The sequence below is a fragment of the Chrysochloris asiatica genome, unplaced genomic scaffold (assembly GCF_000296735.1).
Source record: "Chrysochloris asiatica unplaced genomic scaffold, ChrAsi1.0 scaffold00002, whole genome shotgun sequence".
Classification (NCBI taxonomy): domain Eukaryota; kingdom Metazoa; phylum Chordata; class Mammalia; order Afrosoricida; family Chrysochloridae; genus Chrysochloris; species Chrysochloris asiatica.
The window spans coordinates 32,187,717-32,206,293 of NW_006408520.1; the positions used below are offsets into that span (position 1 = coordinate 32,187,717).

At 36.8% G+C, this 18,577-nt stretch overlaps 1 protein-coding gene across 1 annotated transcript in view; it reads left to right on the forward strand.

The window, feature by feature from the left end:
- The window catches only part of COL24A1 (collagen, type XXIV, alpha 1), a 562,513-nt gene that overhangs the window by 511,924 nt on the left and 32,012 nt on the right, over nt 1-18,577 (forward strand). The window contains exons 50-51 of the mRNA XM_006831073.1: nt 2,731-2,784; nt 9,662-9,697. Of these exons, the coding sequence (XP_006831136.1) occupies nt 2,731-2,784; nt 9,662-9,697 (90 nt within the window). The remainder of the gene's footprint in view (nt 1-2,730; nt 2,785-9,661; nt 9,698-18,577) is intronic.

Genomic DNA, 18,577 nt, shown 5'->3' on the forward strand with positions numbered 1-18,577 from the left:
AAAAAAAATCAAGCCACAACTTGCAATATTGAAGGATTCTTTGGGGAAAATGGAGTCCTGGTGTGGCACTGTGGATTAATGTGCTGGACTACAAGGTCAGTTTGAACCATAAGTCAGTGGTCCAAGCTCACCTGCCACTCCTTGGGAACTCTATACAGGGGAGCTATGAGTTGGAACCGACTCGACGGCATTTAAGAACAACAGCAACAGGGGGAAATATTGAATGCTGCAGAAAGCATCAAAAGAAGATGGAAGTAAAAAAAAAGAAGAAGATGGAAGGAATACACAGAGTCCTTGTACCAAAATAAATTGGTCGGTATTCGGCCGTTTCAAGAAGTAGTGTCTGATCAACAGCCAATAATATTGATGTAAGAAGCACAAGATGCACCGAAGTCATTGGCAAAAAACAAGGCTCTGGGAATTGATGGGCTACAAATTGAAATCTATAAACAAATATGATACTCATATATCATAAGAAATTTGGAAGAAAGCTACCTGGCCAGCTGATTGGAAAAGATCCATATTTGTGCCCATTCCAAAGAGAAGTGACCCTGCAGAATGTGGAAATCATTGGAAAGTGTCATTAATATTGCTTGCAAGTAAAATTTTGTTGAAGATATTTCAAAAATGGCTGCAACAGTACATTGACAGTGAATTGCCAGAGGTCAAGCCAGATTCAGAAGAGAACATGGAATGAGGAATATGGATCTTGGCTGAAAGCAGAGAATGCCAGAAAGATGTTTGTTTACCTGTGCTTTATTGACTACACAAAGGCTTTCAATTGTGAGGATCATGACAAGCTATGGACGACATTTCAGAGAATGAGTATACCAGAAAACTTAATTGTGCTCATGAGACCCTGTACATCAAGCAAGAGGCAATTGTTCAAACAAAACAAGGGAACACTGAATGGTTTAAACTCAGAAAAGGTGTGTGCCAGTGTTGTATTCTTTCACCATACTTACTAAATCTGTATGCTGAACAAATTAACTGAGAAGCTGGATTATATGAAGAAAAATGTGGCATCATGTTTGAAGGAAGACTCATTAACAACCTGCAATAGGCAGATGATGCAACCTTGCTTGCTGAAAGCCAAGAAGACTTAAAATACTTACTGATGCAGATCAAAGTCCACAGTCTTTAATATGGGTTGCATCTCAATGTAAAGAAAACAAAAATCCTTACCACTGCACCAATATATAACATTAAGATAAATGGAGAAAAGTTTGAAGTTGTCAAAGACTTCATTTTGCTCCAATCAACCATCAACACTCAGGCTAGCAGCAGTCAAGCAATCAAATGATATATTGCATTTGGTAAAACGTTTGGCTGCACAAGACCTCTTTAAAGTGTTCAAGAGCAAAGATGTCGATTTGAAGACTAAGGTGCACTTGACCCAAGTCATAGTATTTTCAATAACTTGATATACATGTGAAAGTTGAGCAATGAATAAAGAAGACAGTACATGAATTGATGCATTTGAGTTATGGTGTTGGAGGAGAATATTAAAAGTACCATGGACCACCAAAAGAACAAACAAATTTGTGCTACAAGAAGTACAGCCAGAATGATTCTTAGAAGCCAGACTGGCTAGACTTAGTCTCTCATATTTTGGACATATTATAAGGAGGAAACAGTCTCTGGAGAAGGGCATCATGCTTAGTAAAGTGGAAGGTCAGTGAAAAGAGGACAGCCTTCAACAAAATGAATTGGCACAATGGCAGCAGCAGTTGGCTCAAGCATAGCAACGATTGTGAGGTTGGCACAGGACCTGGCACTGTTTCATTCTGTTGTGCAAAATGTTGCTGGGTCAGTACTGACTCGACAGCACCTAACAACAACAATATTTTTAAATTATCTTTTTGTTTTTTAAAAAATGATTATGTTAGATATATTTTTAAAGTATCAGATATTCTTATCCTATCTAGGTCATATAGATAAATCATATAGTTATATTAATTGTTGCTATTTCCTATACCTATTCAGGAATTAGAAAAAAAACAAAGCCTGTTAGCTAGCTACATTTATGTATTTCAGGTTCAGTATGAGCTAGAACAACTGAAATTTTCATCCATTGTGAGTAAGGGTGAAGGTTCAGGGATATTTATAGTGATTGAGCAGTGCTAGGTTCCTGTTTGGGAGGAATTGACCAGAAGACCTACTTATTCAGTTATTTTCATATTTAAATAGCAGTTTATAGCTTAGAAAGCACTTTTCACATTTAATGAGTCTATTAAGTAGACGTTCTTATTTCTATTTTACAGGTGAAGAAACCCAATCTCAGGTTGTCACATATGATGCCCTTTAGTGCAGCGCTCACGGGCTTTCTTTCTATTCAGTGCTACATATAACTCAAACATCTGCTCACTCAACATCTCTAAAGAAACCAATCACCAATTACTTCATCATTCTACCTGGTCCTGTTTTATATAACATCATTCCATTTGTTGTGTAATGTCACATATATAAAATGACACCATTGAACTTATCGCCATATAAAAATTAAAATGCTGATTTATCAGTCTGTTAGTGCTAATCGTATGCAGAATTGTGGCACTGAGTGTGAATTAAAATTATTGCTATCTGTACTAATGCTATAAGATTTTATAATAAAAAAACTATGATTTTAGAGATGTATGTTGTTTTCCCATAGCACAAAAAATTCTCTGAAGTTGTTTTGAATTATACTAGAACTGATACTAACTGCTGCTTTTTCTTTTGCTCCAACAGGGAAACACTGGCCCCATTGGCAGAGAAGGTATAATAGGTCCAACAGGTAGAACTGTAAGTTAGTCACAATAAAACTCCATTTTTTTTTCATACTTATTGTTTTCTTTAATCCTACTTATAGAATAATTCAAAGTGGATCAGCCTGGGTATTAAAAATAGATTTACTTTTTTTCTTAAAAGGTGATTCCTTCATGCTTAGAAATCATATGTATAATAAAGAAGACATATGGAAAGGAGAAATGGGTACTTAAAACTAGAGTGGAGGCAAAAAAATGGAACAGAGGTCTTTAAGCATCATAAGCACATAGGTCTGTCTGTTTGTCATACTATGGTGGCTTGTGTGTTGCTTTAATACTAGAAACTATGCCACCAGTATTTTAAATACCAGTAGAGTAACCCATGGTAGACAGGTTTCAGTGGAGTTTCCAGACTAAGACAGATTAGGAAGGATATTCTTTTTAATGGGTAGCCGCTAGAAACCTTAATGAATAACAGTGAAATATTGTCTCATATAGTGCCAGAAGATGAGTCTCTCAGGTGGAAATTACTCAAAACAAAAATGGGGAAGAGCTCCTCCTTAAAGTAGAATTATCTTAATGACATAGAGTGAGCAAAGATTTTGAGACCTTCATTTGCTGATGAATACAACTCAAAATGAGGAGAAACAGCTGCAGATAGTTATTAATCATCAGAATATGAAATGTGCAAAGTATGAATGAATCTAGGAAAATTGGAAGTTGTCAAAAATAAAATATACCACAAAATGACAGCTATCCTAAGTATTAGTGACCTAAAATGAAAAGGTATTGACCATTTTGAATCAGATAATCTTATGATTTACTATGCCTGGGATGACAAATTGAAGTGGAATGTCATCTCATTAATCATCTATCTTGAAGTATATTGCTATGTGTGATAGAATAATATCCATATACCTATAAGGAAGACTGGGGTCTTGATGTGGTGCTGTAAGATAAGCACTGGACTGCTAATCATAAGGTAGGAGGTTCAAACCCACCAGCCACTCCTTGGAAATCCTATACAGGGTCACTATGAGTTGGAACCAACTTGATGGCACTTAACAACAACAAGGAAGACCAGTTAATACCATTATTCAATTTATGCACCAACTACTAAAACCAGTGATGATGAAATTGTAGAATTCTACCAACATCATCAGTCTGAAATTGATCAAATGTACAGTCAAGATGCATTTATAATTACTGGTGATTGGAGTATAAAAGTTGAAAACAAAGAGAGAAGGATCAGTAGTTGGAAAATATGACTTTGGTGATAGAACCAATGTTGGAGATCACATGATAGAACTTTCCATGACCAAGAACTTATTCATTGCAAATTCCTCTTTTTCAACAACATAAAAGGCAAGTGTGCACATGCACCTCACCAAATGGAATACACAGGAATCAAATTGACTACATCTGCGTGAAGAAATAATGACAAAGCTCCATATCATCAGCTAAAATAAGGTCAGGAGCCAAATGTGGAAAACACAGTCAATTTCTCAAATGCAAGTTCAGGCCAAAACTGAAGAAAATGAATAAAAGTTCAAAAAAGCTTAAATATGACCTTGAGTGTATTCCACCAGAGTTTATAGACCATATCAAGTACAGATTTGATGCATTAGACACAAATGACCAAAGACTAGAGGAGTTGTAGGATGACAAAAAGAACATCGTGCATAAAGAAAGCAAAAGGTCATTAAAAATACAGGAAAGAAAAAAACAGATGTCAGAAGAAATTCTGAAACCTGCTCGTGAGTGTAGAGAAGCTAAAGCAACAGGAAGAAATGAAGTAAAAGAGCTCAACATAAAATTTCTAAGGGCAACCCCATATGACAAACTCAAATATTATAATGAAATGTGCAAAGACCTGAAGTTAGGAAACCAAAAGGTAAAAAAATGTTCAGCATTTCTCAAGCTAAAAGAAAAAATTGAAGTTTTGATTTGCAGTACTGAAGGATTCTATGGGCAAAATATCGAATACAGGAAGCCTCAAAAGAAGATGGAAGGAATACACAGAATCAGTGTTCCAAAAATAATTGTTCAATATTCAATCATTTCACGAGGTGCTGTGTGATCAAGAACTGATAGCATTAAAAGAAGTTCAAGCTGTATTGAAGAAACTGGCAAAAAACAATAGTCCAGGAATTGGCAGAATACCAAATGAAATGTTTCAGCAAACTGATGCAGTACTGGAGGCACTCAATTGTCTATGCTAAGAAATTCAGCAGACAGAGCAACCTGGTCAGCTGATTAGAAGAGATGCATATCTGTGCCCATTGCAAAGAAAGACCACCCAGTTGAATTCAGAAATGATAAAATTATCATTAATATCATATGCAAGTAAAATTTTGCTGAAAATAATTCAAAACCAGTTACAACAACCGGATATCGACAGAAATCTGCCAGAAATTCAAGCCAGATAGATCTTGACTGAAAGCAGAGAATACCAGACAGATGCTTTATTGACTATGTAAAAGCATTGTGTGAGTCATAGCAAACTATGGATAACACTGCAAATAGGTATTCCAGAACACTTAATTATGCTCATGAGGAACCTGTACATAGACCAAGAGGCAGTTGTTTAAACAGAACAAGAGGATACTGAAATATCTAAAATCAGGAACACTGTATGCCAAGGTTGAATCATTTTACCATAATTATTCAATCTATATGAATTATTCAAATAATTCAAATCTATTATTCAAATAATATGAGAAATTGAAATTATATGAAGAACATGACATTAGGATTGGAGGAAAACTCATCAACAACCTGCAAAATGCAGATGGCACAACCTTGCTTGCTAAAAGCAAAGAGTACTTGAAGTACTTACTGATGAGGTTCAAAGACTACAGCCTTCAGTATGGGTTGTACCTCAGTGCAAAGAAAACAAGAATCCTCCCAACTCATAACTGAACAATGTCAAACGCACATGTTGTTATTTTTGCAGTTAAGCCAGCAAGTCAGTTCCAACTCATAGCAACCCTATATGGAGTTTCCTAAGAACAGCTGGTGAATTTGAACCACTGACCTTGCAGTTCACACCGACCTTGTGATCAAGTGCTTATCCTACAGTGGCACACCAGGACTCTCTGATAAACACATAAGTGATCATTGTTGTTGTTAAGTGCCGTCAATCATGAAAGCAATAAAAATGGATTCATTTTCTGAAGGAAAACACACAGTAAAAGATGAGCATACAGGCAAATTTGAGTCTTCAGAAGTACCCACTGTAAAGGCAAAAAAGAAATTATTTGTGGGAATATCTTTAAAAACAAAAACATCAAGGTTTTAGATAGATGAGGTTTCAAGAAAAGAATAGTCAATAGTGATCTCTGAGAGAATAAATTATAGTAGAAGATGGAATTCTGATTGCAGTAAAGACGAAAGAAACTAAACATTTTTTAATAATAACTTCTTAAATTGTCACAACAAACTTTGGGAGGAGATATCATTTCTGTTTAACAAAACGAAAAACAGATAAGGTTGAAAATGTTTCATCTAGTCATTCAAGGTAATACAGCTATTGAATTATGTAACTGATGTTTCTTATACAACAGGAGAGCTCTTTCCACTCTATTCAAGCAAGGTCTAGAGAGGAAGTAGATGCAATGTATGCCAGTGCTTATGGCTATGAAGTAATAGAGAGAGAGAAAGAAGTAAGACAATGGTTGGGGAGGTGATGAGTTCATGGGACAGTTTACAATACTGAAGGTTGTGTACACATACAAGAAAAGGGACACAAGAGAAAACATTCAGTCCTTACAACTATTTATTTAAGTATTTTATCTATAAAGTCTAAGTAATTTATCTATAGAACATAATGTTTTAAAAAGTTTACTAGAATACATAAAGTATTAAGCATAACTGTTATCTTTGACAAATTTAGAAAATAATTCAACATCAAAGTCACTGGAATTATAAGCATAAGTAATGTATAACTTGATGTTTCTCTAGACTTTCGGCATTTGGCACTTATATTTATATAGTCTTATGGGAGATTGTAAGTGGGAAAATTCTCGCATATATGTGCAAGCTGACAACACATTCTGTTCTGATTACTGAATGGTTGTTCTTCTCTGAGAAGAATGTTAACTATTAACTAGTCAAGGAAATTACATTAAATAAATATCTCAGTTAAAATACCATGTTATTTTGTTTTTAGATAGTTTTTTAAGTTCCTCATAATATTTAATCTACACATCAAATTTTTCCATTTTCTATTTTAACAGTCTAAAAAGAAACTTCTAAGAAAATTCATTATGAGAAAATAAGCATTTGAGAATGGCCAAAAACAATTTGAAAAAAAAAATAGTGGTAGAGAGCTAAGGAATGTTGCTTTTCCAAAGAAGAAAACATGTTATAAATTTATCATGAGTAAACTTTATGGTAGTATAAATAAATAAACAAATAGATCAATGGAACACACTAGAACCCAGAAATAGATCTCAGGATATGTAGGAATTTATTAATAACAAAATTGATAAATCAGTTAGAATTATTTGAAATGCAAGTAATAGGAATTCTGAATCAAACCAGCTTTGACAATCAAATTTATTAGCGAAGCACAGTCATAGGAAGGGGCTTTCACATGCCTCTGTACTCTGCCATCCTGAATTAGAGTCATCATGCTGTAATTCTGAATGTTGAGTATACAATCAGTCCACAATATGACTACAATTGTTCAGGATCACATCCAGACATAAATATTATCCAAGGGAAAATGTTATCGATGGCTTTATCTTGAGAAAAACAAAATTTTTTTGTAGAAATCTCCTGTTGCATTTCTTATGTCTTACTAACTAACATTCAGCCCCATGCCTATCCCTAAGCCAGTTTCAGAGAAGGGAAATGGAATTAATTTGAATCCTAGTGTGGCACTGTAGGATAAGCAGGGGACTCCTACCCATAAAGCTATCAGTTCAAACCCACCAGCCACTTCTTGGAAATGCTATACAAGGTCGCTAGGTACTGACTTCGTAGCACTTATCAATAATTTAGGAAAACAAACAATCTAGAAAACTGATTTGTACCTTAACAGTTGAAGAAATTGTCAATTAAACTCTCAGGTTTTTTTTTGGTTGTTGTTGTTAAGTGCCATTGAGTCAGTTCCAAATCATAGTGACCCTGAATAGGGTTTCCAAGGAGCAGCAGGTGAGTTTGAACTACCGACCTTGTGGTTCAAACCAACCTTGTGGTCAAGTGCTTATTCTATAGCACCACACCATTGTAAGTAAAGACAAGACATTAATATAGTTTAGGGAAATGTTTGCAAAGCCTATAACATATAACAGATTAATATATAAAGAGCTCTTAAAAATTCATGTGACAAAATAAAACTCAATAGAAAAATGGGTAAATGATCTGAATAGGTAATTTATAGAAAAATAAACTCAAAAATATCAATAATTCTATGATTGTATTTAGAGGAATGTGGATTGACATGGGAGAAGATTCCTATTATATTGTGAATGGATAGCTCAGGTTACAGAAAAGATTAACAGTATTATTTCTTTTTTTATACTAAAAATATGCATATAATTTCTACAAGGATCAACATGAAAATACTAATACATGTTTAAAAAGTAGTAGAACCACCAATCTTTAGTCAGAGAAATGCTAATTAAAGTAAATTACTGAAATGTGATAAAACACTATTCTCATTTATCATGGGTGGAAATGTAAATTATAGTCATTTTAGAAAGGTGTTTGTTGATAATATAACTGCATAGACCCTTTAAGCAGGAGTCCTGGTTACAGAATGGTTAAACACATGGCTGCTAAAGGAAAGATGAGTGATTTGAATCCACCAGCTAATCCAATAGAGAAAAGATCTGACAATCTGCTCCCATAAAGATTTCCACCTAGGAAACCCTGTGATACAGTTCTCCTCTGTCCTATAGGGTTGCTATGAGTCAAAATCTACTCATTGGCACACAATAACCCTGTAACCAAGTGTTTCCACTTTGAGGAATGTATTCCATAGAAATGTAAACGCCAAAACATGAAGGATACTTTGCAAGATTTGTGTTCATACATGCTATCTATGTATTGCCATTCTTTGACTCTTAAGTGTTAATATTTTTAGCTTGGAAGATTGACAAAGTATAGTATATGGCATATAGCTGAAGAAATATAAATACTCATATACTGCCGATATAAGTATAAATTCCAACATAGTTTCAGGAGGCCAGTTGTTATCACCACCACTCGTCCATCAGTTGTCGTACTGTGGTGGCTTGTGAGTTGCTGTGATTTTCAAGAACTGAAGAAAGCAAATATTAAAACTATTTAGCCTATTAATTTCCTTTCTAAAGTGTATGTAATAGGCACATCAGCTGTTTTGAGGTCACTAAATGACTAAGTAGGTTGTTGTTGTTAAGTGCCGTGGAGTCGGTTCCAACTCACAGTGACCCTGCACAGGGTTTCCAAGGCTGTAAATCTTTACGGGAGCAGAACGCCTCATCTTTCTCCCGTGGAACAGCTGGTAGTTTCAGACTGCTGACCTTGCGGTTCACAAGCCCATTCGTAACCACTACGCTACCAGAGCTCCTTGACTAAGTAGGTAGACATAGCAAAGTAAAAGAAACAAGACAATGAATTGATAAAATGTTTTTGTGTTGCTTTGCTTTAAGCTATAAGTGCCATTGGGTCTGTTCTGATTCATAGTGACCCTGTATAGCGTTTTTGAGGAGAGGATGGTAGGTTTGAGCCATCAACACTGTGGTTAGCAATCCAGGGATTACACTATGGCAACACAGCAGGACTTTTCTGTACTTAAGAAAAACTAGAATTTAAATTAATTAACCAAAAAAAGTCTTGAAAACTATAAAAGACACAAAAACAAATTGTCATGCTTCTGTGTACTACCTCAACTATACCGAACATTTTCTTTCCTTTTCTTTTAGGGACCCAGAGGTGAAAAGGGTTTTAGAGGTGAACCGGTAAGTTTAGCTTAATTTATGATTATAATATCATTTGTTACTAGACTATAAGTTACAGCAAGGACCGTGTCTTATTTGTTCACTATTATGTCTCAGACATTTGAGGAATAAAACTAAAATGATGACGGTTGTCAGGAAGTAGAACCAGCTTATATGGTACATTGCAGCGAGGCCTGATGAGCTCTAAGCATGTTTAAGAATCTGCCAGTCATATGCTTGCTGGATCACTGGTATGAAATGGAATATTTGCTTCAGTAAGGAGGCAAAGTCATTTAAGAGGCCAAGTTATTTTGGGTGTACCCTTTATGTTCTGTCAGCACTGGAGCAAAACAAGCAAATCACTAGTTTATATTGCAGCCAATTGGAAATATTAGTGGTAAGAGAATGGGCAAAATGTACACAGTACTTTCGACACCTGACTAGCTTATATTAGCCTCATTGGCCACATTTCTGGGATTCTAGTTCTTCAGCTAAAGCAGTAGCTGTACACTCACAGCAGGCATGAAATAGAATGAGTGATTAAAACCAAGAATAGAAGTGCCCCAAGAAAAAGACCTAAAGATAGCAGTAAAGTCTTGATTAACAGGAAATGAAACTGCATTATGACAGCTGACATTTTTGCTACTCACTTAAAGATATGCTTGAGATTCAGAAGTAGTAAGTTGTAGTTATATTAATTATCTTGGAAAAAGTAAGTAATGCAATTCCAGGTGTTTTATCTGCTTTTGCTGTTACTGTTTAATGATATGTCCTTGCAAAAAATAACATGTGGCACCATTTTTCCCGCAGCCCCCTCTACTCAACTGGTTTTGAAATTTTGTTGCAATAGCCATACAGAATTCAGAGACAATGCTCACAGTTATAAGGGGTTCATTGGGGAAGTTAACAGGTTATAATCACCACCAGAAAATGCACAGGGCTCTGTTCTTTCAGTCAAGACAGCCTCTCCTCAACCATGCTCCCAGGCAGGCCTCTCTTTACTCTAGTAATGCTAACAATACTTTTCCAGGCTGCTGATAAATGCCCACAGGACACACTAGTCCATAAATCTTAGCCTGAAGGCACATCATACAAGAAGAGAGCAAAAAGTCGTTAAGAAGACAAGAAAGAAGGAAAAGATCAAAACAGATGTCAGAAGAGACACTGAAACTTGCTTTCCAGCGTACAGATGCTAAAGCAAATGGAAGAAATGAGGAGGTACAAGAGCTGAACATAAAATTTCAAAGGTAACCTCAAGAAGACAAAGTCAAATATTATAACAAAATGTACAAAGATCTGGCGTTAGAAAACCAAAAGGGAAGAACACGCTCAGCATTTCTCAAGCTGAGGGAACTGAAGAAAAAATTCAAGCCTCAACTTTCATTATTGAAGGATTCTCTGGGCAAATTATTGAATGATACAGAAAGCATCAAAAGAAAATGGAAGGAATACACAGAGTCACTGTACCAAAAGGAAATGCCGATGTTCAGCCATTTCAAGGGTAGCATATGATCAAGAGCCAATGATACTGAAGGAAAAAGTCCAAGTTGCATTGAAGGAAAAGGCACCAGGAATTGATGGAATACAAATTGAAATATTGTAACAAAGTGAGGCAGCACTGGAGGCACTCACTCACCTATGCCAAGGAATTTGGAAGACAAATATCTGGCCAACTGATTGGAAGAGATCTGTATTTGCATTCCAAAGAGAGGTGACTCAATGAAATGCGGAAATCATCAGACAGTATCTTTGATATCCCATGTGAGTAAAGTTTTACTAAAGGTAATACAGAAACAGCTACAAGCAGATATTGACAGTGAACTTCCAGAGGTTCAAACTGGATTCAGAAGAGAACTTGAATGGGGGATATTATTGCTGATGTCCAATGGATCTTGGCTCAAAGCAGAGAATACCAGAAAGATGTTTATTTGTGCTTTATTGACTATGACAGAGGCTTTTGATTGTGTGAATTATGACAACCTATGGACAACATTGCGAAGTGTGATTATTCTGGAACACTTAATTGTGCTCATGAAGAATCTGTACATGGATCAAGAGACAGTTGTTTGAACAGAACATGGGAACACTGAATGGTTTAAAATTAAGAAAGATGTGCACCAGGGTTGTATTCTTTTACCATACTGATTCAACCTGTATGCTGAGCAAATAATCTGAAAAGCTGAGTTATATGAAGAAAAACGTGGCATCAAGACTGGAGAAAGACTCATTAACAATCTGAGATATGCAGCTGATACAACCTTGCTTGCTGAAAGTGAAGAGGACTTAAAGTATTTGTTGATGAAGATCAAAGAGCACAACCTTCAGTATGGATTACATCTCAATGCAAAGAAAACAAAAATCCTCACCACTGGACCAATAAACAACATTCTTATCAATGGAGAAAAGATTGAAGTTGTCAAGGACTTCATTCTTCTTGGATCAATTATCAACACTCATGGAAGCAGGAGTCAATAGATCAAATGATGTATTGCATTAGGCAAGTCTACTGCACAAGACCTTTTTTAAGTGTTGAAGAGCAAAGACATCAACTTGAGGACTAAAGTGCGCCTGACCCAAGCCATGGTATTTTCAATAACCTCAGATGCACAAGACTGCTGGACAGTAAATAGGGAAGACCATCGAATAATTGATGCTTTCGAGTTATGGTGTTGGAGGAGAATATTGAAAGTGCCATGGGCTGCCAAAAGAACCAATAGATCCATTTTGGAAGAAGTGCAGCCAGAGTGCTCCATAGAGGTCAAGATGGCCAAACTTCGTCTCTCATACTTTGGACATATTGTCAGGAGGGACAGTCGCTGGAGAAGGATATCATGTTTGATAAGGTGGAGAGTCAGAGAAAAAGAGGAAGACCCCCAGTGAGATACAGTGACAAAGTGACAGCATCAATGGGCTCAAGTGTGGCAACAATTGTGAGTTTGGCCCAGGATCAGGCAGTGTTTTGTTCTGTTGTGCCTAGGGTCACTATGAGTCGGTACTGACCTGATGGCACCTAAAAACAACAACAAATTCTAAAATAAAATTTAAATAATTTATTTGTTTAATTGCATTTTTCATTTCCTTATTCTGAGAAACAATGAGCTCCACCAGGTCATGAATATTTGTATCACCTAGTCCTAATATGGCACTGTAGGATAATCATTGAACTATTAACTGCAAGGTGGGCAGTTCAAACCCACCACCTGTTCCTTGGGAACCCTAACATGGCTGCTGTGAGTAGAAACTGCCTGGAGAAAACTTAACAACAACAACAGAGTCCCTTACCTAACATCTTTGACACCATCTAGTCGCCAGGCTGTCACAGCACCTGCTACATAATTAGCACAGAATATACACTTATTTTCTAAATGGATGGAATGTGAAGGCAGAAAATTTTAGTTCAATATAACAATAAACTTTCTAATAATTATACCTATACAAAAATGTAGTGTATACCTATACAAAAAAAAAAAAAATGTACATGCCTGTAAATAGAAGTCTAATGACCATCTCTCTGAGTTACAGGACAGGTAGGGTATTGTTAATGTTGTTAAGTGCTGTCAAGTTGGTTCCAACTCATAGAGACCCTATATAGGGTTTCCAAAGAGCGGCTGGTGAGCTTGAACCTCTCTGACCTTGAAGTTCAAACCCACCTTGCAGTCCATCACGTTGACCTGCAGTGTCGCATCAGGACCCCAGGTAGGAAATTAAATATCTTTGAAGTACTGGTGTGGCACTGTGGGTTAATACGGTGGACTGCAAGGTTGGTTTGAACCACAAGGTTGGCAGTTCAAGCTCACCAGCCGCTCCTCAGAAACCCTGTACAGGATCACTGTGAATTGGAACTGACTCAATAGCACTTAACAACCGACAAGAAAGTCCCTTCCAGCTGTAAGAGTCTATGATTCTGCATAGAAGAAAAATAAACTCTCACCACATGAAAGAACTTATAAAGGCATGGAACATAAAGATGGGTCCTTAAAACTAGGGTTAATTCCTGTCAGCTTTAAACCCTGTTTTGAATCCACCCACTTGTCAGTGGCACACTTGTCCTGAGAGTCATTATCTCTCTCCTGGACTACCAACTGTTTTCCATTGCTTCCATGTTTTCCTCTCTACAGTCCATTCTCTATCTAGCAACTAGAGTACAGAGTGAGACCACTAAAGCACAAATCATGTTAAATCACTTCCCTGTTTAACAGTTCCCTATCCTTCTTCTTGTACTTTAGGTAAAATTTAATCTGCTTACTTTGGACGACAAAGCCAACATGAGCTGCCTTTCTAATCTCATGTATACTGACCTTGTATCTATTCTTCACAACATGTCTTTGTTTTACTTAGAAAACTCTTTCCTCTGGTGTCTGAATGACTGGCTTTATCTAATGATTCATGTCTCTGTGCCTTACAAAGACCTTCCCTAACCATTCTGTGGTCACTCTCTTCCACAGTAGTCTGTTTTGTTTTTTTAGAATATTTAATACTACTTGAAAATATTTTTTTTCTGACTCCACTATAGGGTAAAGTTTATGAGAACAGAGACCTTTGTCTGGTATACTTGTCATCAGTGTCCAAAACAGAAACAGGTCTGTAGTAGGTAATATCTGATATTTTGTAATAGGAAATATTGATAGGCAAATTAGTATTATTTCCTAAAATTCAAATGTTAACAGCTTTTTCATTTCTAGTCTTATAAAGTAAGACTTTTTAAATTAACATAGTTGCTCATCTTTTGTTCTGTGGGTTGCCCTACTTCTCTACACAAATAGAACGTAAATTCTCAAAATCCGCAATGGAGGCAGGACTGAGGGCAGGCTGTATCAGGCACACAGGCATTTGTTGTTGGCAATTAAATTAGCTTGTTTAAAAGGATTAACTAGCACATTAAAATTATGAATTTGTTCTGTTTTTATTGCTTATTAACTAGTACTAGGTATCTTTTATCACCTCTCTTCCTTTGATTCCATTAACATTTGAGGAACTTTATTAACATAATCTCTTAATTCATAGCGATTTTCAGCAATTAATCTATAAAATGTCTATTAAACCTGCTGTAGAAAAGCTTGCTGACATTCCTTATATTCTCATTACATATTTTTTTCTGATTTTTTTTTCATGTTATCTTCAAAATTATAGTTCAAATAATTGTCTGGCTAAAAGCAAATTTAAAATTTGTATAGACAAATAATACACTTCACAATTCTAATACAAAGATTAGAATTACAGAAATCCATCAAATTGTGCTTTGTAAATCTTTTTAAATTTTCCTTGAAGTTGACTTAAGAATTTATAAAACTGTGTTATAGAATTACTTACAAAATTTTATACCAAGACTAAAGCATAGTTCCATGACTTAAAAACAATTAAAATAGGGGCAGTCACGGCTCATTACACAATACATGAAAATATCTTTTTATCATAAATGTGGGTTTCTTATAGGAAATTTTATATCTCCTCCAGTTTGACATTGTATATTCTGGTATTAACCCCTATCATGAGTCCTTTTTATTACAGACTTGTTTCTGTCATCATCAAGTGTAAAATAATTTCTTATCCTTCTATTCTGTATTTACTCCATGTCTACCTACCTGTAGGGTATTTTTAAAACAGGTCTCTGAATGGAAGTCATATATTTTCACTCAATACAGTCAGAGTATTATAACATCCTAAAAAATCTTCACCTCCCCTATTTCAAAACTATAGTGTTATTGGCAACTTGAGGATATAGTAATTTCCAGACTACAATACATCCCTAGCATTTTAGGAATGTCATCGAATAATTTAACAACAACCAATGCAAAGAAGATTGCCAGAAATAATGGGATACAATTAGAAAAAAAAATAAAATTTAACTCAGAGCAAAAATAATATCTTCAAGCAAACCTTTTGCCCAAAGTCACTCAGCTTTACTTGTTCTGTGAACTGAGAAGTCCATTTACTCTAGCTCTGGTTCTGCTGCTGCTGCTCCTCTGCTATTCCTCTGGTGTCGATACTTTCTGTCCCTGACTCAAGGTGGTTCAATGCACAGGAATCTTGGGATCCAAAGTATGTGCTCCACTCCTGACTCTTCTTCTTTGATGGTATTACAATCCCTCTCCTGCTTCTGAGGTGGTTCATTTTATACCCCACTTAGGATTCCAAGTTTTTACAATCACAATTAACAATCATAATTGCATCATTTCATAGTATCAGTATCTTATCTCACCGTTTCTTACCCAGACCCATCAGGAAAAAGTTGTTTGGTGGATATTATAAGGACTATGGGTAGAAAAGCCATGTAAAGTAATCCACCACATTGCAGCTTCCAATTTGAAAGCAAAGAAAATGGTTTGAACATTATAAGGAAAAAACAAATTATGGGGAAATATGTCATACGTATTAACAAATTAAGAATTTAAAGCATATATATGTGAAGGAGCTCTGGTAGCGTAGTGGTTGCAAGCCGCAAGGTCAGCAGTTCAAAACTACCAGCTGTTCCACGGGAGAAAGATGAGGCTTTCTGTTCCTGTAAAGATTTACAGCCTCAGAAACCCTGTATAGGGTCGCTATGAGTCGGAACCGACTCCACGGCACATAACAACAACAACAACAATGTGCATATTATTGAAATTTGTAGTATAATCCATTCATATGGGAAATTATCAAACTTTTCATTCTGGTATACATGCAAACTCATTATTTGAAATCCCCAACATGTATGCATGTATACCTTCTGTTGCCATATGCAAAATAAAGGGAAAAATTGATAAAAGGCTCAGAAATCATAATTCTAAAATTGACCTTAGAGATCATCTTCACCAAACCCATTATATTTCAGTTGAGATATCTGAGAAACAAATGTGCAGCCATTTGCTCAAGGATATACAGAGATGAAAGCAGAGCCAAGGTTCCTATTCCCAGACCACTGTGCTTTTTTTATGAATCATAGTGCTTCTCAGAATATATAGGTTAAAAGTAACCACTCACCTACATGGTATCTTGATTAACGACACTAATTGGTAGTCATGAGCTGTTCCTTGTAACTGACTGATTCCCTCACAATTGTATTACTATTTGATAAATCTTTTTTTTTTTTTTTTAGTGTTTTATTGTGAATTATGTGATAGTTTACATGGGAGAACATTAGCTTTACATTCATCATATCATATATCATTTCATTGCCATGGTTACAATCCCCTCCATGCATCATCAGCCAACCAAAGGGTATACCCTGCAAGCCTGTCCCCCCGGTCGTCAGCATACAGCCCCTCTCCCTCTCTGGGTCTAAAGTCTCCAGCTGCTCCATCTCTCCAGGTCATCATCTCTGCCTCCATCTCTGGTGTCACTGCTTCTCTTGGTAGGGTCTCACTCTCCGCTCTTCTCCCTTTACGGTGCCAGGGACCTCCGCTCCTAGACTGCAAAGTCAATCACTCCCCTCCTTTTGCTACAAAACGTCAACCTTTACATTTCCAACCCCCATAATCAGTCCTGATAACAATTATTCACTATTGTAACAAAAAAACCCAACCCCATCTCCTTTCATCAGCCCCGCCCAGAGGGATTAGATACAACTCAGTGGAGATTCTACCTTTCTCCATGCCCTCTGGAGCTAGATTCCCTCTTGAAAGCTTGTAAGCCAGTCAGTTCTTGCCTTTGTAGCTCCCCCCATTTTGGGTAGCCAATGTCCAAGTTGCCCAATGTCTGTGTGTGGAGGGGGTGGGAATGAATGATCCTCGCTGTAAAGACTTGTTCCCTCTTTTGAGCTACTGCATCCATATGTGTAGGTCAAGTTCATCAAATTGTATCAGATTATTCTTTTTTTTTCCCTCTTCTTTCTTCTTCTAGTTGAGCTCTGATCATCCAGTTATTGAAGCCATATCAAGTGGGTATTATCTGCAAGTGTGGGTGTTCTTAGGCATATGCCCTCTCTTTTTATCAGCTGGATGCTTCACTCTCCACTCTAGTCCTCTGTGACTATGTCACTGACTCTGGGCCCAAGAGTCCCCAGGTCTTACCACACTGCTGGCCAACCAGGTCTCCAGATGGGTTCACAGGAGTCTATTGAACGTTGTAGGGTTTAGCTTGCATCTTCATTGCTGTTTTTCCCTCACTTCCCCTTATTGGTGAGGAATATGGTCACCAATCAGAGTGTGTATTCCCATTGAGTCTTAGTCTTGGAAGGGGATTTGTCCTGAGGGCACCCAGCCACTTGCCTCAATGTCTCCTGGGCAAGCAGCTTGCTTGTTCTTGTAGTAACAGTTGGTCTGCCTCTACTGTTTTATATTTTTCCTGTCGGTCTTTCTTTCAAAAAGTATCTTCTGTTCTCCTAACTGCTCCAGGCTGGTCTGCTCCTCCTTTCAAGTAGAAATTTCCCATCTCTGAATTTCTGGATGTGGTTCAGGCTTCCACCTATTGTCTTATGTAATGCAGAGGCTCCACAGGAAACCTCCTTCACTGGGCATGTTGTAGCCCCATTTTAGGTATTCCAGTCAGTTATATACAGAAGACAAACTTACAAGCTTTCTATGGTGATGTTTCTGGCTATTCCTTTCTCTCCCCTTCCAGTGTCTATTTTATAATATAATGCAAGGGAAACCAAAATTCAAAAGACAGCCAAACATCTTAACATTATTTCCCCTCTTTTGCCCATTCCAACCATGTCTCAATCCTTGTATCCCAGAGCCCTGTTGTTCCAAGGTTGTGCACACATTATTTACCTCTGTCCCACTTAGCCCATGTAAACCTGCCTAGTTGTTTTCCTCCATTCCCCTACCCCTTCTTATCTATTAACCCCTTTCGTACCACCCAAACTATCCTGTGTCTATTCCCTACACTGTGCTCCACCTTCCCCTCCCTCCTCTCACCCCACCCCCCACATCCCAGTAACCAGCAAAGAATCCCACCACCTTTAGTGTGGGTTCTGTTTCT